The 23,657-nt window shown below is 45.9% G+C and overlaps 1 protein-coding gene across 3 annotated transcripts in view; it reads left to right on the top strand.

Moving 5' to 3' along the window:
- The first annotated feature begins 7,107 nt into the window (after nucleotides 1–7,107).
- Nucleotides 7,108–23,657, top strand: part of ETV5 (ETS variant transcription factor 5) — a 56,732-nt gene continuing 40,182 nt past the window's right edge. Inside the window, exons 1-6 of one of the 3 annotated variants that reach the window (XM_049709964.1) lie at nucleotides 7,108–7,280; nucleotides 7,450–7,555; nucleotides 10,394–10,512; nucleotides 10,648–10,735; nucleotides 10,868–10,915; nucleotides 11,009–11,059. In XM_049709964.1, the coding sequence (XP_049565921.1) occupies nucleotides 10,468–10,512; nucleotides 10,648–10,735; nucleotides 10,868–10,915; nucleotides 11,009–11,059 (232 nt within the window). In that variant the 5' untranslated portion in view covers nucleotides 7,108–7,280; nucleotides 7,450–7,555; nucleotides 10,394–10,467. The other 2 variants (XM_004278459.2, XM_049709965.1) reach the window with 2 other exon arrangements.

The raw sequence follows: 23,657 nt of genomic DNA, 5'->3' as shown, positions 1-23,657 counted from the left end.
GAAACTGCCCAAATGTCCATTAACAATTAAATGGAAAAATCAGTTGTAATATATTCATACAGTGGGACACTGTACAGCGAAGAGAATAAATAAAACACAAGTACGCACTACAAAATGGATGAATCTTCCAAACATAATGTTGAAGAAGCCAGTTACAAAAGAGTATGTACTGTAGGCTTCCATCTGTGTAATATACAAAACCAGGCAAAATTGATCTGCGATGCTGGAAGCCCAGATGGTGACTGCCCTTGTAGAGCAGGGGGAGGGGCAGTCACTAGACTAGAGGAGGGGATGAGGGGTCCTTTGAGGGCGTGAGCTGAACATGTTCTGTAATCTGGATGCTAGATGCACAGAGGGGCTTGCTTTGTGAGAATTCATCAAGCTCCACACTTAGGATTTGTTTACTTTCCTGTATGTATGTTATACTTCAGTAAAAAGTAAACAAACACTGGAAATAAGCCACAAATGAGATGCCTGAGCATTCGCTTACATCAAGCGGATAATCCCTCTTAAGAGTCAGATGCCGAACTTCTAGCCTCCTAGATACCCAGCGGTGGCCCAGCAGCGGGAGATGGCCTCTAAACCGTGGTCCCTGATGGTTTTACGAGCACCTGCGTCCCGCCAGAGGCAGAGCCTGACTGCAGAGCACCCGGCACCTCTGTGCCGAGCAGCCAGAGCTTTCCTGGGACGAGACGCTGTGCTCAAAGTCTACCTTTCCGGCCAAGTAGTTTGGCTTTTTCATGGGCGAGAAGGCAAAAAAGGGAGAGGAACAGGGGTGCGGAGAGGTTTTCAGGTGGGCTCTGGTTTAAACGGAAGCTGCTCTACGTCCCAGAGGTTGGGGGCCAGAGACAGACGATTCGCAAGAATCTAGGTGGGGAAAGGTCGGCAGAAGCCACCTCCTTGTTTTAAACACGCTGATTGTTTGGCTTCAGGTGGCAATAGGCGGGAAGACTGCCGCAGGGTGAGCGGGCGGGCTGGACGCCCCATCTGAAGCCTTGTGATAGAATCCACACGGGTGGAGCATTTCACCTGAGGGCTCTATTACCAGTTGGTCAGAGTTGATCTTCCCTTTGTCCAACTCCAAATAAATACAGACCCCTTCACAGGCCTGACAGAGCCCGAGCCGGGGTGGGCACTCACAAACCAAGCCAATAGCCGAAAGAGCCACCACCCGCTCTCCAGCTGCCGCCGTGAAGCGGGCCCGTGAGAGAATGCACCTCCCAGCCCCAACATCCCCTCAGCCTGCTCGCCCAGTAGGATGGTGGGGCAACGCCACAAGCCTTTCACAGCTGGAGGAGGGCAAGTTCTAGGTTACCCTGCTACTCAGATTTCAGGGGCTCAAATCTGAGCACATCCAAGCAAGGGTTAACCCCTGGCCATAGGACACTGTCCACTAACGGCACAGAAGGAAGCAAAAAAGAGGACTCCGAAAGGTCAAAATAGATTTTGTCAAGTCTACACATTCAAGTTCATCCACTTCCTCATCGGAGGGGGCCCTTTAGCTCCCACTCAGAACCCGTGGACGCCCGTTTCAAACTCCCTTGGTTCGTTGATTTCCAAGCACGTGGTACATCGGAGGCAGAAAATCCCAGCGAACATGAGGGGCTGCTGGAAAAGCGTGTTCTTAATGTATTGAGAAGCTCCGCTTGACAACCTACTATAGAAAAGGAGCAGGAAAACTCTAAAGATCAGACATGAGATCCCCCAGAAGTCCAGCAACCTGAGGCTCTTTCATGCAGGGACCTTTCACGGGCCTCAGAGGTAGAGCAGGATGCTGATGGGTGATGTGCTCAAGGAACAGGCAGCTCTGTTCTGCATGGCCGGACCCAAGGTCTAGAAGGCTCAGGAGAGGCTGCAGAGTCACCAGGGAGCAGTAAAGATCCTGTTTTGGAGCTGGACTCCTTTCTGAAGGCAATAAGAAGCCATGGGAAGTTTCCAAAGATTTTCACCCTACGGTTCTGGTAAGGGTTGGGGCTTAAGGAAGAAATTGCTCAGCAGTCAGGAATCTAAATATAACACGTGCCCCCAAGTTTTCTTGATAGTGGATGTTTTATAAAATCTAAGAATTGAGAATTAGGAGAAAGAGGTAGGAGAGAGGGTGTCCTCAAGCTCAGGAAATGAGCCGGGAAAGAATGAGGCCCCACTAGGCCAGTGGGTCACAGGGTCAACCTATTGGATCAGAGGCTTGGCTTGTTCCTTCCTGACTGTGAAGCCTCAGACATGGTTTTTAAAATCTCACTTTGACCCTCTGTTTTCACATCTGCAAACTGGGTATTATCACCACCTCCAAGAAGGAATGGGAGCACTAAATGACAATGTGTGTGCAGTGTCTTAGCACAGAGCCTGGCATCTAGGGGATGCTCAGTACAGGTAATTTCTAGTCTCTTTCTGACATGGCTCTAATGAAGATAAATTCGAGCTGGCCCAAGATAATTCAGAAATCTGCCTGGATTTGCTGGAGCACGTTCCCAAGGAAGCACAGTGACTCTCAGGGGAATGGCAAGGAAGCAGCCAGAGCCCCAAAGGCAAGATGAGGGAAACCGACAGAGTTGGAAGATGGCTGGAGCTGAGACCTCATAGTAAAGTGTTTCGGAGCAAGGACTCTGTACAAGATCTGCGATGGGCTCCTGACTCCAACTCTTACTGGCTATGCGATCTTCAGCAAGTTACTTAACTTCTCTGTGCCTCAGTTTCATCATGCATGAAATAGGGATAATAATGGTATCTACATCACAGGGTTGTTAGGAGAATCAAGGGGGTTAGTATAGGCAAAGCCCCTAAATGGCCTGGTGCAGTAACATGATTTTTTGGTGTCAGCTACTGTCACTAAGCACACACACCTTCTCTGGAGCTGAGACAGCCCAGCAGAGTGGTTACTGGCAGGACTCTGGAGGGGGTCCCGGGGGTACAGTCTCCCTCTGACTGTGTGCTAGCCATGTAGCGATTTATGTAACCTCCCTGCACCTAACCTTCCTCATCTGTGAAAAGTGTAGGTGATAATAATAGTACCTCCCTCAGAGGGCTGTTGTTGGGACTAAACGTGCTAATACATGTGAAGTGTTTGGAAAAGCGTCTGGCTCATATTAAGCACTCAGTAAATGTCAGCTATTATTATTCCCTGACTACAAAGAACCCTGAAGACAATATGGCACTATTCATTTAAAGAGACGTTGAATCGAAAAGATTTCCTTTTCTTGCCTCAGTTTTTCGGGTATTTATATCTGAATTTTACAAAGGAAGGTGTGCCAACCAGATAGAATCCTTTATCCCTTGAAGACAAGAAAAACGCTGCTGCACCTTTTTGACGCAGTCCTCGAGTCCCTTCCCCTGTATTATACAAGAATGGGAAAGGACCACCCCCGCCAGGGTCATGTAGCCCACACCCTCACCTCCAGACAGGGCCACACTCCCTGCAGCATTTCGATCAGAGGAAGGGGAGGCACCGTCCCACTGTGAGAGAGACCAAGATCACCATGCTGCCACATTTCCCACTGCCATCTTGGTGATAGCTCAAGGCAGGGTTACCTGTGTTATACTTTAACTCGCTTTTGGGGTTTTAGGGGACGACTTTAAAAGCAGTCCTCTAAAGGGAAACAGAAGCTTTCAGGTTGTTTTTCTATCCTTCTGTGTTATTCCTCTGAAAACACATTGCAAATCGGAGAACAAGGGGCTAGTTATCCTACTGTGATTGAGTTTTGCTGTTGCCAGAGAACAAAGGCTAGATTGACACGAGATGAATGTTCCAGAGGGCTGGTCTCTCTTTTTGTTATCTTTTCCAGTCCCGTTTCTCTCCTGAAGGAGAGGGAATGGTACATCAGAACAGAGGCTGGACAAATCCTCCAACGTAAGTAATGTTCTTAGGAGGAAAGACTCGGTGTACTAAACAAAGAACTTCTAAATACCGACCCTTAACTCTTTTTAAAGGCAAAGATAATTCAAGAAGATGGGGAGTGGGATGGGGACGGGAGCGGGGGAGGTAAGTCACTAAGAAGGAGAAGCAGAAGAAAAGAAGGAAGAGGTGTAGAAAAAAAAAAACATCATAAACACTTAACAGTAACGAACAAACTCTGGGCCTAGGCATCAGTCTGGCAAGGTAGTTCATCATGAGTTACACCCTCACATTTCACAGCAGAGGTAAGGTGCCTGGGCCCAGGGCCTGAACCCCTGTCCAACACGAGTCATATTCTCAGAGCTGGAGCAATCCTCTGAGTTCATCTACGCCACCCAGTGCAGTAGTAGCTCTGCACTAAATCTTTCTGCATAAATGCCTCTTGTGACAGGAGGCTCATTACCAGCAGCAGTATTCCTTTTGGGGCCACTCCAAACATTCCAAAGTTCTTCCGAACCCGATACTGAGCTAAAAATCTGCCTCCCTGTGACTTCAACCAGTTCTGCCCTCTACCATTTGGGGTTCAAATGATATTTCCTGGTGGTTTCCTGAGCAACAAAGGCACTTGCTAAGTCGGCCACTTACGGGCTCTGGAGCCTGCCTGCCTTAGTGCTTATCCAGGTTCAGAAACCTACAAGCTGTGCAACTATTGGCAAGTTACTTAATCTCTCTGTGCCTCTGTTTCTTGTCTATAAAGTGCAGATATTAACAGTAGAGACCACTTCAGTTCTATTCTTATGAGGACTAGATGAGATAATCTGTAGAGAATTGTACCTGGCATGAACAGGTTATACATTAAGTAAACTTCAGCCGTTGAAATGGTACAATAGATGGTGGGCTCCTCCAGGACAAAGACTGGATCTTACTCATCTCTGTAACTTTTTTGCTGAGCACAGGGTTTGGCCGAGTATTGAGCACAAAATAAATGTTTACCGAATGGCTAAATAATTAATTGGCAAGAGCTTTACTCTGATGTAAATCCCTCTATGATCTGGTGTCTGTGACAATCTTCTCATAAAAACCCCTCCCTCAACTCCTCCCCTCCCCCCAACTAAGCTGCTATTTATTACTACTTAATCCAGAAATATCAGCTTTTCTTCCCAAGGTGGGATGGAGAGACTTGGCTCAAGGCAAAGGTCATCCAAGTCACACTCCAGGCCTCAAGTTCAACCCCATGGAGGAAGTCGCTGTGAAGCGTCCTGCACTGTTTCCCTATAGCCAGTGTGATGATGCACCAGGGTTTATGTGGCCCCATGGGCTGCAGGCCTACCAGGCTGAGGCCTGAAGACAGATTGAAGCGAAGAGGAATTCAAAACCTCTTCTGGAGAAACTAGATCAGAGAGCAGGATGAGATGGGATGAGGTGGGGCAGGATGGGGGCAGACAAGCTGGGGAGGAGGAGGACTGGGGAGCTAATCTGGGCCGGAGTCTAGCCAGGGAGACAGCCCTCAGCAACACACTGGAAGCACAACTGGGCTAGGGCTGTACTCTAGCCGCCAAACAGAAATGGCACTACCTGGAGAGGCACTAAGGGAAAACTCCACTGGAGCTGGGGTAGGTAGCAAATTGCTCTCCTAGGAAATTAAATATCATGGAACTGCTTGTTAAAAGTTCAGAGCGCTTTCCCACCCACCCGCTCATGCCCACCCCACTCTCTTGCAAAGTCTCATGCGTGGTCAGCACTGGGCCTCCAAACTCCCGGTTTCCTTTGGTGAATTCCAACATTTCTTGGCTATAAACGACAGACCAAGAACCCATAAGTGGAAGCAGAAAAGAAAGTGGGCAAATTTTTACTTAAATTTTTTTTCCCAGAAAGCCACACTGCATTCCCCATGGTGGCGGTGTGAGGCAGCCCCAGAGTTGCCTGGGGCTCCCTTTTCTAGGCGCACTCCCCTGATACTTGGCGTCTTTCTTCCCCACCGCCGGCACACGGGGGTGAACGGCAGGGCACACGAACAGAACGAGAACATAAGAGCTCCCTCACAAGCCCCAGCATCCCGGGGGAGAGCACAGAGCTGCCCCAAGGCCTTGCAGGAGGGGGCAGAGGGGGCGGAGAGGGGAGAGGACTGCTTATTTGTTTCCTGGAACACCCTGTTAAGAATCTCAGCAATTGCAGTTAGTGCCCGGTCGTTTGGCAAGCGGAGTAGCTTCTCGTCGTTCCCAGCTGCACGGGATATAATTCGCAAACACACCATCTTGCATTCAACACTTAAATGGAAAACAGCAGCCCCGGGAGGGAGGCAGGCGATCTAACTCTGCAAGCCCGTTTCGGAGGGCTTTATGTTTCTATTTCTAGGTCTGCGGACTGGTTGGTGCAGTCCTCGGAGAGGATTTCTTTGAGCGCCGACCCTCCCTCATCTCGGATCCAAAACCCACTCTGGTGGTTATAAACCGCAATTAGACGTGGGGAGAAAACGGGATTTGGTTGGGCCTTGGCCGGCCAGTATAAAATAGTAACTAAAATCTGTTTGAGAGCTCAGATTTTAAAGGGAGATGCTGCTAATTCTTCCCCCACTGGAAACCTAGTTAAAGGAAATTAAGGCCTCTCTTAAAGGTAACTAAGATTAGAGCTCTTGGTTTCCGTTTTCTGTGTTTCTATGGGCCGAACGCCCAGGTCGGTCAGCGAGTTTCTCTCCGGGTGGAATGACGGATTCCTGTCGCCCGAATTCTAAAATGATAAATTCGCTTGGTGCTGCAGCTGCAAACGACTGGCGCCCAGCGGCCCAGTCCTGGCAGTGGTGTTGCTGGGGCGGGGGGGCGGGGAGAGAAGTAGGGGTGAATGGGGAAGGGAAAAGAGCCAAGCCTCGGTAAAAAGTTGGGAGAGCTGCAGGGAAGGAAGGAACTGCGGCTCCTCGAGGCCCTCGGCCCCTTTAAGTTCTTCACTGACTCAGCTAAGCTTCCCCCTCAGGTCGCGTTTTTTATGAATGAAAAACGTCCTTACATTCATTATATAAACAAGCCTGTGCTGATTGGCCAATGGCCCCCGGTGCATAAATTATGTAAAACAGACCCCTGAGAGGTGGGGAAGGACGCGCTGTTGGCCAATGGGGACCGGAGTTGATGGGGCGGCTTGGCTGGATTTGCCCGCAGACAGGGTAAACAAGAGGTGATGGACAGCCGCTGGAGCGGCCTCGGGCCAATGGGAATGCTACTGGGCTATAGCCGCGGGCCAATAGCAGAGGGCGGAGCGGCAGGCCGCTGGGGGCCGGGCCAGCGCTCCAGCCTGGTTGGCAGCTGCGGCGCAGAGTCCAGCGGCTGGTGCGCGGAGCGGTTCAACGTCCCCGTAGCGGTTCGGCCCAGCCATTAGCCTAGGCGCCCAGGCCCGGTGCGCGCGTGCGTGAGCGCGCCTGCGCCCCGGGGCCGCTGCAAGGGGAGGAGAGCCGCTGCCTCAGGTGAGGGGGCGTCGAGGAGACAAGGGGGCTTAGGAGGGGGTGTCCAGGAAGGGCCCAGCCGGCGAGAGTTCACTGGCTGATTCAGAATCCTCAGAGTCTGGGTGCACTTTCCATTGGGGTTGGGTCCCCTTCCCTCCCGAGGCTGACCACCCCCTCCTCCCGCGGCCAGGTCCGGTTCGGTTCCTGGGAGGCGTCGGGCGGGGGCGGCTAACGGTTCCGGAGCTAGCGGAGAGCGGGTTTCCGCACGTCGCGGGGGAGGCGAGCGGGAGCGCGAGGTGCGGAGGCTCCCGGGTGGAGATGGAGGGGCGGGGAGTTGCGGGCTTTAGTCTCTGGAGACCTGAGAGCCCCGAGGGGACTTGGAGGCTCGCGAGAAGAGGCACTCGGCAGATCTTTGCAGGGGGGAGGAGGGGGCTGAAGCAGCGTAGGGGGAATGTTTGAGAGTGATGCACCCCCACCCCAGCACCTGGAGGGGTTAAGTGACATAGGCATGTGCAGCCTCCGGGGTTGGGGGTCGGCCAGGAACTTATGAAGGCCTTGCAAGTTTCAGGATGTGGAAAGCGGACACCCAATCCCCCCACTCCCACCCCCAGCAGACTGAGGGCGTCAGGCTGCATGGCGATTCTCGAGAAATAGGAGAGCATCAGAACCGCGGCCTGGGGATGGTGGAAAAGAAAAAAATGGGTGCGGAGGGCGGGGGATGGAGAGATGCTGGAGCCTCGCGCTGGATTTGGGATCTGACCGCATTTTCAGAGGGGAGGGGACCTCTGGGGGAGCCGAAATCCTGATTGTGGAGGGGTGCCAAAGAGAGATGTTTGGAAGGGTGTTTTTTTTGGGGGGGGACCGATTGGAGGCGGTTGGTAGCGCCTGGCGCCGCAGCTCGTTTTTATGAATGTGGGTGACTTTATGAATGAAGTGGGTTTCTTTCGTTGGCTCGCCGCTCCCTGCGGCTTTTTTTTCTTTCCCTATTTGTGAATGAAGCATTGAGCTTTCTTCCTAGGACGCTGGGGTGAGGGGCCTGCGTCGGAGGCTGGGCGAGCTTTGGGAGTGGGGGCGGGGGCGCATCTGAAGGAGTTTTCTTGAATGGAGAAGGCTGGGAATTGGGTGGAAGTGTGTCTTGTTTTGTGAATGGGGCCCAGTGAGAGGGATCCAGTTACAGCCTTTACCTGATGTGGCGGCCGCGGCTCTCTCTCATTCATAAAACCGGGCCCGCTGCGCGCCGCGGGGGAGGGGCCTCGATCGCGCCGCTGCGCTGTGTTAAAGTTTTTCCTGGGGGCCCCGGGAAGGGGGGGGGCACAAAGGAAGTGGTTTAAACTCCTGGATGAACTCGAGCCTTCCCTTCAGGCTTTAAAAAAAATTACACTTTGAACACGATTTTTCTAGCCCTTGAACTGTGATAGCTGCGTTAAAGATCCTTGATCCCCCTTTTGGGTTCGCTCTTTTCTTTCATTTAATTTTTTTAAAGGTATTTTTGCTCTTCATGGTGAAGTATTTTTGCAACGTATTTCATCGTGAGACTCTGAAAATATCTCCCTCTCCGATCTCCTACCCGTTGTCCCCGTCTCCCAATAGACATTTACAGAATTTCTAAGGCCACGATTTATTTTATCTGACAGATTTTTGAAGGCTGCAGAGAACTCATTTTCTTGCCCCTCGGCTCACTGCTGATGCGCCTCAGATTTTGTTTACCGTTTGGTGACATTTGGGAAAGAAGCTTTATTCTGAACGTTTTAGCGCTGTTTGGAAGGCACGCAGGCAGGCTAGCCGAAGTGTTTTTCTAGGAAGTTATGAAGTGTGCAGTTTTGTCCCTCTCCCTCTTTCTCTTTGACTTGGAAAATATCTTATTACTTGGACCAAAGTGATGAGAGGAGGCTGGCCGTGAAGGGTTTCCTCGTATCCTGCTAACTTATAAAAATTGGATATGTTTCACACAGTGTGCAAAACAAATTGGATGGAATTGCCCACTGAGAAAAAGTTCCCTATCTAAAATTTGTATACAAGTTAAAGAAAAGATTTATCCTGAAGTGTTTCGCATTGCTTAGAGCTGGGATGAGTGAAATGAATGTTTCCCCCATTTTGTTGACTTAACTGCGTTTTTGTTTGAAGAATAAAACAGTGTTCGGGAAAATGGCACTTTCCTAAAATTGTTAGTTTATGTCTCTCAAATTAGAAAAAGTTCCTCCTCTCCATTCTGACCCCCAGCCTCCCTTCCCAGACCCAACACTTGACAGTGCTGAAACAAGTTTAATTTTATTTTTTGGTCATATTTGAGAAAAAATGATTTCATTATAATAAACTCATTTTTCTTTCCATGGATCTTTTGTTTTTAATGCTTTTTAAAGATCTGTGGTAGAGATGCATTTAAAATATGTGCAGTGGAATTTAGTTAACTTTATGCGTTACTTTTCATAGCTACTTTATTCTTTAAGAAGTTGGAGATATCACAGACATCTCTGTAAGTTGCCACGGAGTCGGTGACATTTACAGACACTCCAGCTGTTTGGACAGAAGGTTTAAGTTTTAATAAAAAGCTGTGTGTGAAGTTAGGTATACCACTGATGGTTGTATTCCTGGAACTATTTTTAGTGTTTTACCACTGACCTACAAAATACTTTTAGAAACAGTATGTATGTCAGATTCTTAATTGCAAATAATTTGGAATGCTTAAACCCAGTTTTTCTCCTTCCTGTCACTGTACTGTCAAAAATTAAATTATGTCTAAAAAAAAAAAAACCCTAACACTACAAACGCCCTGGGGAATATTCTTATGGAAAGACTCTTGAAATCGCCCTTTTTAATGAAAATACGGTCTTTTTTTTTTTTTGGTAGGGGACAGGTAGTAGTAAACCTATAATTTTAATGATTAAATAAAAAGAGAGAAAAAGATTAAAAGACTGACTAGGTGAATGGATTTGGCACTAAGTACACCATGAATCTTTGATGCCCTTAATCAAGCCCAGTGTTAGTCTGTAAAGCTTACACCTTGAAGTGGGCTTTAATTACCTCAGAGAAAGGTAGTGATTTTGCACAGGCCCTAAAAGGACAAGCAATATAAAATTACTTCATTTCTCTTTCTTCCCCCCTCTCGGTTAAAATCTCCCAAATTCGTATTACAGGAGGACCCCTTTCCCCCCAGAAATTACTCAATGCTGAGACCTTCCAAAGTGACATTAGAGACATTGGAAGCACCATGGATGGTTTTTATGATCAACAAGTCCCTTTTATGGTCCCAGGGGTAAGTTTATGTGGCTTTTGGTTTGTTTTGTCTTCCCTCTTCGAACATGAGTCTTCTCCTTATTGGTTTATGGCACAACCCCCTTTGGACCCCTTTATTACACTTGAGTCTTCACTGTCTGTTGGCCTCTTTCAGAAATCTCGGTCAGAGGAGAGTAGAGGGCGGCCTGTGATTGACAGAAAGAGGAAGTTTTTGGACACAGATCTGGCTCATGATTCTGAAGGTAGTGAAGCTTTCCCCTCTGTTGTGGCTTGTTCACATGGCTCCCTGCAAAAGCTGCATGCAGCCAGCTCTTCCCTCTTCTCCCTAGCAGAAGAATTCTCCTCATTCTGGTGTCTTCTGTTTTCAATTCCAGAGTTGTTTCAGGATCTCAGTCAACTTCAAGAGGCTTGGTTAGCTGAAGGCAAGTTTCTTGGCTGTCCTATTTTCCACATAAAACATTTTATTGTGCTTTTTAATAAAACTTAAAGGTCTAAAATAAAAATCTCTTTTCCAGCACAAGTTCCTGATGACGAACAGTTTGTCCCAGATTTTCAGTCTGATAACTGTAAGTACCTTTCTGGTGGTGGCACATGTGTTCTGAAATTGTTTGGTCTTGGATCATCCAAGTCTAGAATACTCTTTCCAGTTGTAGCCAGCATATTTGGACAGTGGAATGTGTTTGGTTTCTTTTAATAATTCAAAGTTAATCCCCCTCCGAATTTGTTTCATTCCTTATGGAAATTATTTCTAAAGTGCTTTTACTGTATTGCAGGTGAGATTTACTGAACATGATTTTATCTTAAAGTGTCTTTTTGCCTAAGAATTTTGCAAGGCTTCAAGATCCAAATGATAAATTAATTGAAATATATAAGTTGTTGGACCGAACATCCATAAATCAGTCATCCTTTTACAGTGGTTTTTTGGGGTTTGTTTTATAAATTAAATCCTTGATGCAAATCATGAGCCTGACTTTTTTTTTCTTTTAAAGGTGCAGAAAATAGTTAATGGAAGATTCCAGTTAATTGTTGCTTCACCAAACATGTTGTCAATTTTGTTTCTAGTTCAAAGTTGACAAAAGGTGGTCACAGAGTGACCTGATTTGCACTTATTTTTCATGTAGTTGTCAGGACTTTATCATTCAGAGAAGAGTAAAAACTTTCTTAAAATGGTCTTTAAGTGCTCATATCACTGAGATAACAAATGCAGTGGGAGCTCAAAAGGCGGCTCTCGGTGCTGGCACAGGCACAGTTCGCATTACACTGATCTTTTGGGGCTGTCCTCAACAGGTCTGGGAGATTTTATGGTCCAGGAAGAGCTATCAAGGACAAAGCTGGCTGATGAAATTTGAGCAGCATAGGGCAGCTCTAGAGAGCATTAGTTACTGGCGAATGAGCAGGTTTAAGAGAGGCCTGGAGAAAAATGCTGCCTCTCTTGAGAGTTGCATCATAGAGAAATTCATGTCTTAGTCATAGTTTATAATAGCAAGCACCTGAGCCAGGCAAGGATTCGATTTCTCATTTTGCACCAACACATTCTTCCCAGCTTTGTTTTATCTCGTGTGTGTGTGTGTGTGTGTGTGTGTGTGTGTGTGTGTGTGTGTGTGTAAAATGCCACTGGGAGAGAGCATATCTTTTGGTGTAAGTACAAGTTGGGTGTTCTAAATCAATAAATGAAAGACCAGAGGTACCAGCTAATCTTTAATGATAGGCCTCAGTATTCAAGGTACAGTGCCGGGAAACTTTGAAAGGGAACAAACTGTAACCCACAGATGCATGGTTACCTTAGCTTTGTCACAGCTTGCTGTGAATGTTTTCTATAGGAGAGTAAATGCGTGTTAATTATTGCCCTCTGATTGCTTTCAAGTGATTGGGAAGCTTGCCGCTAAAAAGCTAAATAAAGATAACCTAAATTTTGTGTGTGTGTGTGTGTGTTTGCAAGATAAAAGACAGGATTTGTAATCCTGCTTTGCTCCTTGCTGACAATTTGGCCCAGCCTTTCCGGTTCTTGCTCAGAGCAGCATAAACTGCAGTCTGGGAGGTGGCTTTCTTGGCAGAGGTAATGCTTTTATGACACTTGTTTCTCTGTAATCCAAAAGAGTTAAAAAAGGAAGGTGAGATGACTGCATTCAGGTTGATTTCATGTGCTGAATCAAAGGTATATTCTTTAGAGAAAGATGTCAGCAAACAGGATTTATATTTGGAGAGATATTTATCTGCAGGAAGAAGCTAAAGTGAAGGAATCAATCAATGTGTTTTGGCTCCTTAGAAATAATTCCTGCTCAGCAAATAGAATGTGCTACCTTCTTTAATTAAAGTGCCATACCTAAAATGGAGCTGCTTTGGGAGATGTTTCTGCTTTACCAAGTGTGATGTGTTTCTTACTTTGTTTGCTTTTTGCTTTAACTTCTTAAGGTTGAGCTTTTCTGTCTTTTAAGGATAAAGCAGATGGTTGAGTAGCCTCAAAAAGTCTCTTAATAATTCTTTCCCCCTCTCTGACTCTTATTTCTGGAGGTGGAGCTTCAAGAAGGATAGATTCAAATAGAGGTTAGGCAGGAACACAAATGCGGGGAGGTGTATCCTTGAGCCATTTATCCTTGCTGTTACATGTGTAACTGCTTTGACTGCAGTTGAGACAGGCAGTGTGGACTCATGGGAGCTGGCAGAGCCCAGGGCTGGGCAGACTCTGAGTGCATCTCACAACCTCCTGCTGAGGATCAGCTTCCACTCCAGTCACCTTCTGGAAGAGCCCATGATTGTTCCAGGGGAGGGGGGGAAGCTCATTTAAATTTAATGAAATCTTATGAACTGGTTTGAATCACCTGATCAATGAACTATAAACCAAACTCACACTTGCTAGGTAAAACAAACCTCTTCCCTAGGGTAGCAGAAACGTTTGTGTCTTCAAATATTCTTCTGTGGCCTGCCACAAGTAGTCTACCTTTCCTGTTGCTGATGATTTAATTTTCCATCTTGTATGTGTGAGAGTTTTTGTGTGTGAGAGAGAGAGAAAAAGAAATACCAAGTAATGTGGGCAACGTTTTATTTTAGAACGTCAGGTTTGAAGATTATGGCTTACCTTTTTTTGATAAACACCACTGTAAGCTCAACTTCTAAAGAGATTATATTTTGTAAATTTTCTAGATTTGGGTTCCTATCCATAGGCATCCATCTATAAGTGTGATTTAAATAAATGAAACCACTGTTCTTATAAGTCTTATAGAAATGCCCAGCCTACTTCTGGTTGTATAGATTTCCCCTTATGTCACAAATTCAGACATTAGTAAAGTATCCCCCACCTGGAAACTCCTAAAGGTCACATTCAAGGGAATAGAAGGTTTAACCTATAGACTTAGGGGTTCTGCCAATGCCATCCATTGTCCCTTGATCCTGATGAATAATCCTGAAGATCCCAGATTGTTTGAGCTAGAGGTCCCTTGTAGAGATGGTCTTGCCTAACCCTTTCATTTTACTTATGACAAGGTCCAGAGAGCTGGGGAGACTGACTAGTGATTGGGGGCAAGTGGGAGGGGTTAAGTGAAATGAGGGGGGAAAATGTATAAAATCATATCCTTGAAGAAGCTCTTACAAAGCTGCAGAGCCAGGGAGCACTGTCAACGCCCAGGGCTGCTCAGGGCTCTCCCTCATTATTTCAGATACCTGGAGCTGGCCCTCAAGAAGGCCTGGGAGAGTGCTGGCTGCCCAGTCTAACCCACAGTTCTCTTCATTCTACAATCCCAAGAAACCAATTCAATATCTTGGTGCTTTGAGTTTTTTCATGTAGGATTTGGAAGAAAGAGAAATTATAAAACAGAAAAATTATGAAACAGACATGTTTCCTAGAAGACATTAGTGTGTATACAGATAAAACTATGAATATATATCCTGTATATTATAAATGTGTGTGTAGCTGCATGTGCCTTAACACACAGAACTACCAAACCACAGAATCTGGGTCAGTAGATAGATGTGTACTACACATTTTTACTACACATTTTCACAGAATTAGCTGCAAATCAAAACCATGGATAAGAATGGAACTCAAAGTGCTTAGATATGGGGTAGGGGTGGGTAGTCGACATTCATTTTTCTGAGCTGACTGTTTGGGCACCTTAGGGTAATTACTAGATTTTAGCATATATAAATGGGTTTTTTTTTAATGCAGATTTCAGTTCTGATTTTTAAAAATCTCATTTGTTTGAATTGTGACTGTTTTATCTGTCGGCATTTTGAATAACTAAAATATTTTATGCTGGGGAGAAGGTGTGGTAAAATCTTATTTTAAAAGATGGTCTCTGTACCAAATATAATTTGAAGAATTGTTTTAAAATCTGAATGACCTTATTTTCCCCTGGAAGTGTTCTTTTTAGATCTGTGCTTCAAAAAGAATGGACCGACTGGAGGAAGTAAGGGTAATTTCCTAAGGACTGGCTAATTAACTGATAAAAATCGACATTTCATAAATACATTGCAATAGATGACTGGGGAAATAGGATTAACTGTTATGGCAGCCCTTGAGCCTAAAATACATTGATCTTAATCCTGTTTCTATATGATATTATTCATGTTTTTTTTGTTTGTTTGTTTACTGCATAGGAGGTTGATATGGTAGAGGGAGTGCCTTCCTTTGGGAGAGGGCACATGATTTTGGCCCCAGACATGATGTAGCAAAACTGTACATTTACTTGCTCTGTGTCCTTGGGCCATTTCTACATGAAAGGAGCATCCTAAAGTCTTTTTGTTATAAAAGGTAGGAGAGAAAACAGTAGGCACTTTAAAAATAAGAGGCTTGAGGGAATCAAGACTATCATTTTATCCTTATCCAGAGCCGGTAGCTCTGAAGGTAGGGAGAAGAAACAAGCATGCTAAAGCAAGAGGATGAAAACTGGAGGTTATTTGACTCCAAGTTTTACAAACTTTTCAAAGTCTTTGTTAGCTATCCCACTCACCACCTTACCACTGAGAAGGGACTAAATGATTTGAAATCCTTCCTGTTTTGATAGCCTCCAAGATCCCTAAGATGCTGGACTCGTAAGGACCCGAGACCTAGTGTTCCCACTTATCAAACAGAGCCATATGTTTACACGAAATCTCTTTTCATCTGACTTTAATTCAGTTAGGCTTATTAAAAACAATAGATTTTTTTTCTCTTCCTCTTCTATGTCTCTCTGCTCTCAGTCCTCTAATAAAACCCAGTTTCCTTTCCAATCATTTGTGTTTGGCGCAAAAGACTTGGAATGGGGAATTACATCTGCGTCTGCTGGGCAGATCACTTTTGTAGATTCCAGAGGTAACAAAATCCCGGCATCAGTCAAGAAATTAGTCTATCCCCTGTTTTTCAGCGTTCTTCGGCTTTATAAGATGAAGACATGGGTAGACTGGTGAAGCTGAGGATTTGTACTGTCTGCCATTTCAACCATCTAGTAGTATCATTGTTTTAATTTCAATCCTAGAAAAAAATATTACCTGGTGGGGTGTGTAATTCTCTACCCAGAGACTCTTCCCTCCACGTGTTTCTGCAGTTTTCATGGTGGTAAAGCACATCCGGGCCCAGAGGCTGACAGCCCCCTCTCGGGCACATGGCTGCCCTTGAGGCAGCTTGGGCCCCATCTGTGCCCTGGCACACAGTGCTTCTCCGCTTGGAATCCAGGGAGCTCAGAGTCTTGTCATGTTGCAGCTCCCAGCTCTTGGACAAGTGCCAGGCATGTTGATGCCAGTACCGGATTAGGTTTCTTTTTTAAAAATTCATTTTGTGAACTCATCAAGCTCATTTAACAGAGGCTTTGGTCGTCAGTTTCTATCATTGTCCCATCCCTCTAAGAGGCTCAGCTTAAAATAAAGGAGAGACAAGACACTAAGCCCCGAGTGTGTCAGTGGGTGGATGCCCGCACAGGGGTGTGTGTGTGTGTGTGTGTGTGTGTAAAATCACAAGGTAAGTACACCTTTGGGCTTGGCAGGTAAATGACAGATGTTAGCAACTCAGATGTTAGAGCCGCCTCATGAAGGAGGCTCCCCTGCCTAACAGAAAGAAACATCTAGAGGAAAGTTGCAGCCAAGGGTGAAGATTCCAGGGAGCAGGATAAGGTCTAGCTGTTAAAAGGCCAGGAGTTTGAATCCGATCTGCAGAGCACTCCAGGCATTGAATGGAGAGTCTGTAGTTAGAAAGATGCAGAGAAGTGCTTCTGGTGTCACTATCTGAGTTCACTGGCTGTGGGAATGGGGGCAGGCAGTAAGAAGTCCACATAAGACATTTGAAAATAGTCCAACATGTTTCGAAAAAGAAGGAAAACCCATGTGCTAAAATTTATCTTTCCTAAAGTAGTATATTCTTCCTTGAAATAAAGTCTAGTTGTCACACTGGCTTCATAAGATCTCCCTTAGGGTGATATTGAAGGCCTGAGAAGAATAGAAACCCAACCAGTTTTTAGCCTTGTACTTTGCGTTGTCCTTGGAGTAGATTTCACTCCCACCCCCGCCCCCAGATCTCCTGCCCTTCTCTTGATGTCTCCTGAGCATGCCCGGTGGGTATTATAAACTTTTTAGGCCGGATGCAAAGCCAGGAAAAGGAACTGTGAAACTGTTCATAATAGGTAGCTCGACCCCTCCCCCTCTGCAGCCAGAATCTAGTAGTGAGTGTCTCCAGAGACCCACTCCCTTGGGGAGGAAGCCAGGTGGCTCCCGATACAAATATTGGCAATGAATGGAAAAGCAAGGAGTCTGGAAAGGCTGGCTTCCATAGGGAGCTGTCCTCTAATGCAAACCAGTTCGTCCCTGAGGGCAGGAGAAATACCGCTGAAGTCTGTTTCTCTCAGCTGGTAGCTACAGTCAGAGTCTGAAGTGGGCCGCACAAGACAGATTTCTTTTGCCAGAGGGCACTTGCCGACCTCACTTGGAGCCGACTTGCACACCCTTGCGGATTTCAGCCAGCGTCTTGGCCATCTGAATCTTAGGGAGTGCAGAGCACGCCTGCAGGGTCTGAATTTCTTACATAAACACAGCGCGCTGGGAGAGCAAGCGTCCCTGCGGCGACAGCTGGTCTCTGCTCTGTCGGCCCCAGCGAGCTGAGCGGCTGAGTCCCCCCCACCCCCACCCCGGCCTGAATGGAGCATTCCAAATTGGTTGTGAATGGAGGGCTGGGCTCCCTTGCAGACTTTTTCAATGAATAACCAGACCCCATTGTGCAGGCTGTGGAAAAACAACCAACTCAAACAACACTGGGACTGTTAGAAATATGCTGGTGATTGGCAGTTTGGAGAACCTCCAAAATTAGTTTCCTTTGGCTTCCCTGTTGCTCCCTGTTCTCCAAGCCTGGGCTTAATGGGGTTTGAGTTTTCTTTTAAGTGCTGACTTTAACCCTCCAACTGCCAGACTGGGGGCCTGGGCTTAGGCAAAGGGCTGCTACTGACCCATGGGCCCGCCCCCCCCTCCTTTCTTTGTCTCCCATTTTAGACTGTAGCTGTCTAAAGGGAGTGATAATAGGAGAGGGTGGTTTAGCTTCCCTGGAGAGAGAGGTGTTGAGACTTGATCTGAGGATATTACCCTTTTATCTCTTGGTTCCCGTGGGGCTGTGGCCTTATCTCCCCACTGAAGAGTCCTGCCTGCTCTTCTACTCCAGTCTTTACTCCAGGCCTGAAGAATGGGTGTTTTTCTGCTATAGCACTTCTACTTAACATTTTAACATGGGAAGGACCTAGCTGTAATTTCTCGACTCCTTGGCCTTCTCTCTCCCGTTTAATTTCCCACTGTGGTCAGATACCTGTCATTTTAAAATGACCCTTCCCAGACTGGTCCTCAGCTATGGGGGAGCCTCACTATGGCAGCAACCCTCCCATGGGGTACTCATCAAATGCCTTTTCTCCTCAACATCCCAGGAAGTACCAGAAAGAACCCAGCCTCTGAGGAACCCCAACACCAGAGTGGCCTCCTCACCCCCAAACTTGGCCAGGTTCTAGGGGTACACTTGCCTCAGTATCGCCCAACCTAAACATCTTCCAGCCTCTTGGCTAACAGCTCACAGACATACCCCCCCCCTCCCCTACCTCAAAGGGCTGTGTGGGCTAGACCAGGGCTGTATGATAAGCATAAAAAGGACAATCCGTTAAAAAAACAAAAGTTAATAGTAGTGATCCGGTGCCATTTCCTCAGGGTTTTAAATTAAGAGTTCTCCTCACCACCTAACAAGGCTGTTTGCATTTGTGCTTTTGCTGTAAAGATTTTTTTTTTTCCTGTAATGTTTCCCTTGCTGTAAATTGGTCTTGCAAGAGTGTCTTCTCTTCCCTATTAAAAAAAGAACAGGCCTGGGCAGATTGTCCTTTTGTGAGAGAGTTTGAAACCTCTCAGGAGGTAACCCTAGATATGGGCTGTGTAAGAGGATGCTGGTACTTGTGCTTCTCCAGAGGGGCTGAGGAGGACTTAGCTTACATAAACACTTCTCAGCTGAGTGCCTGGAAATGCTTTGTAATTGCCTGAAAGGGCACTTAACGAGGGTCTTTTATACTTTTCCCATAGAAAAGGTAGAATAGAAGAGGGGGGATGTCTCTTTTACTTGGCTGCCCACAGTAAAGATCAGATCCTGGAAGTCCTACCCCAAGTTTCCTAATCTGAATTTTAATAGAGAATAATTCAGTAGGGATAATGTCACTGTGCTGAGGGTACCTCAGCAGAGTCAGAACATTTCTGCTTCTCCTCAGCTTCGTTCTCTTTCCTTTCCTTCCCCACCAGCCTGGGATCTTATTTCTTGGGGAATAAAGAGAAAACAGCAGCGTAGGGCTTTAATGTATTCTGTATTTTGACATATTAAACAAGGTCCCTGCTTTCCAATTTCCATTCCTGTCGAAACAAGAAGCAAACAGTTTCTCTTAGGCTCTAAGTGTGTCCAAAAGCAGAGAACCCCTGTCATGTGTTTCTTCACGTCTGCCTGAGCAGTAGCATGGTGCTCTGTGCGCAGCCGACACTTGGGGAGTGTGTTTTGCACACCACGGCTCTCTGTTCTGTTCCCTCCCCGCCCTGTTGCTCAGCAGGCCCCAACGCCAGCCTCCAGCCTGCAGGGAAGTAAGTTTGTAACATGAGTTCTGAAAGCCCCTGGGATGACCTTAGTGATAGATAGAAAAATACTAGCTAGGGCTATTTCTCATTTTCTGATTCCTCTCTTAAACACACACACTAGCCAGGTCTTCCCAGGCTGCATCTAGACTTTGTGTGGCTAATGCTGTTCCCCAGTAAAACTGTATGTGTGAGGGGACAAGTCACAGTTTAGGTACCCTTGACACACTTGGTGCGTTTCTGCTCTTAGGAGTGTTGGGGTTATAAATAGAAGGGAATGGTTCTCTCCTACGAGAAGCCTATTTCTCTAGGGTTTGAGTTTTCTCCCGTCAGACTTTTAAGATGAACTTTAAACTTGAAGGTAAAATTTTCCACCGTGATTAAATCCCACTTCAAATATTGTTGATGCTTTAATGCCAGTTTAGATGAAAATCAAATAAACTGGGAATAAATTATAGAAGGGGTATAAGGTTCGGTGTTGCATTTTTTTCCATTCAGGAGGAATGCGCTGTTTCCCCCTTTCCTGATGGTGTGTTCCGCTGTGAGCAGCCCTTCGTGGTAGAATTTGCTGTGGCTGACGGAAAGCCCACAGTGGGGGGAGCCAGCCTTTCACCTCTAACCGAACCCGAGTTGGGAGAACAGGGCTCTATTTAGGCCTCTCTCTCAATGGTAAAAGTTAAGCAAATAAGTTGTCTATCATATTAGTTTCTCTGTGGCCTAGAGTTTTGGGATGTGACACTGATGCAATTAGAAATATTCGTTCTGTATAAAATATTTTCATGGCAGAGCCCCGTATTATAATACACAAGCCCTACCTCAGTCAGAGTTGGGCCAGATCTTTTCTAAGCTCCTTTTTCTCCCTTTCATTTCTAACTCTTATATTCAAGGCCTCTGGGTTTCCATTTTTGGAATTCTAAAATAACAATCCTAAATTGTTAGGATGAATGAGTCCCTGAAAGAAAATGAACTGCACAAATCCAAGCTGTTTCAAGAATAATACTAAAGTGTGGAGAGAGTGTGAACTTGAAGTAAATCTGAAACTAGTTCATCTGGGTCAAAAAAAAAACAACCCCAAAACCTCTCTACTACCATTGGCCTTAAATTATCTTCCTTATTTGAGAAACCAGTTTTCTATTTAGAAATGACTGTTTGAAAGATGCAGTTTCAATGAGAGGCAGCTGTTCCGTGATAGGCCCTCTTTCTGACCTGCAGTTCCCCTCTGAGTCAGGACATTCCCAATTTAGTACATTCAGCCAAGGTGGGTTCCTCTTACTAACATGACCACCACTTTCGGGAGGAGAAAGAAAGCATTAATACAAAGAATCTTTTTCCTTCTATTTTAGCCAGACTTAGAATAGAGGCCCTTAAAAAAATCGCCTGTCATTATTGTTAGTACTGGTAGAGGTGAAGAAAGGATAAGGCCAATGTCCTATAAATTCCATTTAGCAACTGCTCTTCCTAGTTGATGACCAAGGACATGACCAGCCAACCTCTTTACCCTGGCAAACTTGCCACTGGGCCATAGGTCCCCCTTGAGGACTCTTTGGCCCCTAAGCCCTCCCTGTGTGTAGGCCCATTACCCTGACCTCTTCCCAGCACCTGCCCAGCCTTTCCAGCCCCTTGTTGCAGAAGAGGCAAATAGATGGCCTTGAGGACCACTTCTCTTCCTAGCCAAAGCTATCCTCGCTCTGTCTGCGCTTTAGGACCTGGGCATCACACTTGTCTCGGGTCACGTTTTCTCCTCTCCGGAGGCAGAGTAAAGAGGTAGGGGAAGCCTGGAGCACCCCCTGGAGGCTAGAGTGCTGCCCACATTTTGAGTGGTCAGCCTGGGTGGTACTGTTCTACCTTTTGGGTTGCAAGTGTACATTATACAGTGACCTGCCAAACTGACTTCCATGGCAAAATTTAGTTTTTCATCTTCTGCCCAATAGTATTTCAGCTGGTGATTTGATTTTGAGATACCGTGTCCTGGTTGTGCCACCAGTGGCTGCCATTGCTGGAAGAGGCAGTGGAAGAGGGGGCAGGGGAGGGAGGAAACTTTTTGTGGGATGAGACCATGGAGCTGGGCCTAGCAGAAGCAAACCTCCAAATCACCCACCTCCCCTCCCCATTCTATGAAGTTACTAGATAATATGAACATTCTAGTTCATATAAGACCCCAGCAGTGTAAGAATGCCCCCAATAAAGCCCTTTCCTATAAAGTATAACTCCCTTGTCCAGTCAGTTCCTCTTTTCCACAGAGAAATTTAAATCCCTTTTTAAGTGTAAAACCCCCATTTTCATCTCTTCCTGCTTCTACCCGAGCCAGAAGGGCTTTGTTGGGGGGTCTAAAGGAAGCTACAACCTCGGGGCCCCTTAAGCTGGAGCTTTGGCTTCTTCGGAGCTGGATTTCTCCATTGTTGAATCTATCTTGTGTCATATATTCCACATTCCAGGGAGCAGTAAGAGCATAAAATACCATAACACCAGGCCCATCCAAACAAAATTTAGCAACATTTCACTTTCCAGAGCCAGTGTGAACACTGCAGCTTCTTGTCATCGAAGCACCAATCTCACATACAGCCAGCCTATCCCCCCTGAGAAAGCAGCATTCTACAAGCCCAATACTTGATCTGGGGCACAACCTAGACCCATGTTGCTCTTGTCAGCTCGAGTCCATAACAGAGATTTAGGGTCATCCTAGGTACACAAAATGGAAGAGAGGCCTACAGAGCATGGCCTCATGGTTTTAACTTCTTCATGGTATCAATTCTGTTGTCTAATTTACAACCCAGGTGGGAGACATTCTATCAATAACTCTAATTCCTGTCTCCTGGGAGAAATTCCACTGCCTTTGCAGGTGACCTCTCAGAAGTTTCAGATACCACTCTCTACTAATGCTATTTATACCTTTTCAAAGTTGGGCCAGTTTTTTTTTAAGCTCCTTTTCCTCCCTTTAATTTCTAAACTCTTGTATTCAAGACCTCTTGGTTTCCATTTTCAGAATCCTGAAGTGATCTTCTCATGTCCCTGCTAACCCTGTTTGTCTGCCACTCCATTTGTGCATTGAGAGGGGTCTCTCTGGAGACAGTCTCCATACCACCTTTTTAAAAATTTTTTATTTTATATTGGAGCATAGTTGATTAACAGTGTTGTATTAGTTTCAGGTATACAGCAGAGTGATTCAGTTGTACATATACATGCATCTATTCTTTTTCAAATTCTTTTCCCATTTAGGCTGTTACAGAGTATTGAGCAGAGTTCCCTGTGCTATATAGTAGGTCCTTACTGGTTATCCATTTTAAATATAGCAGTGTGTACATGTCACTCCCAGTCTCCCAATCCACACCATCTTTCAAGTAAGTGCCTATCATTTTTTATAGGAACTCGCCAAAAAATATTCCTGGGCTTGCATCCCCCAAAGTTTCTAGCTGTAGAATTCCAAATACTTGATATAACCTCATTTACTCTTATGAGTAAGAAAGGTGTTTTCTTCCCTCGCCTCTTTTCCCACTGTAGCAAGACCTGGCTCTAGTTTTGTAGGTTATTATTTCACTCTGGTATTACCCAGCCATCTTCATGCAGGGTCATCAAGATTTGAATCTCGCTCTTGGGCTGGTCCTGTTCCAATACCAATGTAATTATAACCCTATTTGTTGGATCTGACGGTCTTTTCCCATAGTCCATGTCATGATGAGTTCAAAGGCTTTTTTCTTGAGCTGATTATGTTACCCCAAGTTTCTAGCTCTAAATCATGAAAAACAGAGTGGGTTTTTTTGTCCACACACCAATTCCTGAAGCCTTTCTTCTGCTGACTGTAGGTTTTTCCCACTGCTTGGGAGAAATCTGATTCCTGGAGCCAGATGTTCCAGGAACTAGTTTTATCAGTTCCTAATTTGGCTCCTACGTTATTTATTGTACGGAAGATGATATTGGCCATCCATATAGGGAAGACTTCTTTAATTGTTAATTGATGAATTCTGCTACTTCCTGGTTGATCTTACGTCCTGGGGCCCTGAAATATATCACCAGGGTGATAGTCAGTCCTTTGGTCCTTACTGAGAAACAGGACAAGTAAGGAAAGAATAAGCTGGAAAAATCAACATATCCCCCCACCACCATGATTAATCTCCAATCTAAAACCCT

Source organism: Orcinus orca, chromosome 5, assembly GCF_937001465.1.
Source record: "Orcinus orca chromosome 5, mOrcOrc1.1, whole genome shotgun sequence".
In the NCBI taxonomy this organism is placed as follows: Eukaryota; Metazoa; Chordata; class Mammalia; order Artiodactyla; family Delphinidae; genus Orcinus; species Orcinus orca.
The sequence above is the reverse complement of the archived record's forward strand: the minus strand, read 5'-3'. Positions and strand labels throughout refer to the sequence as shown.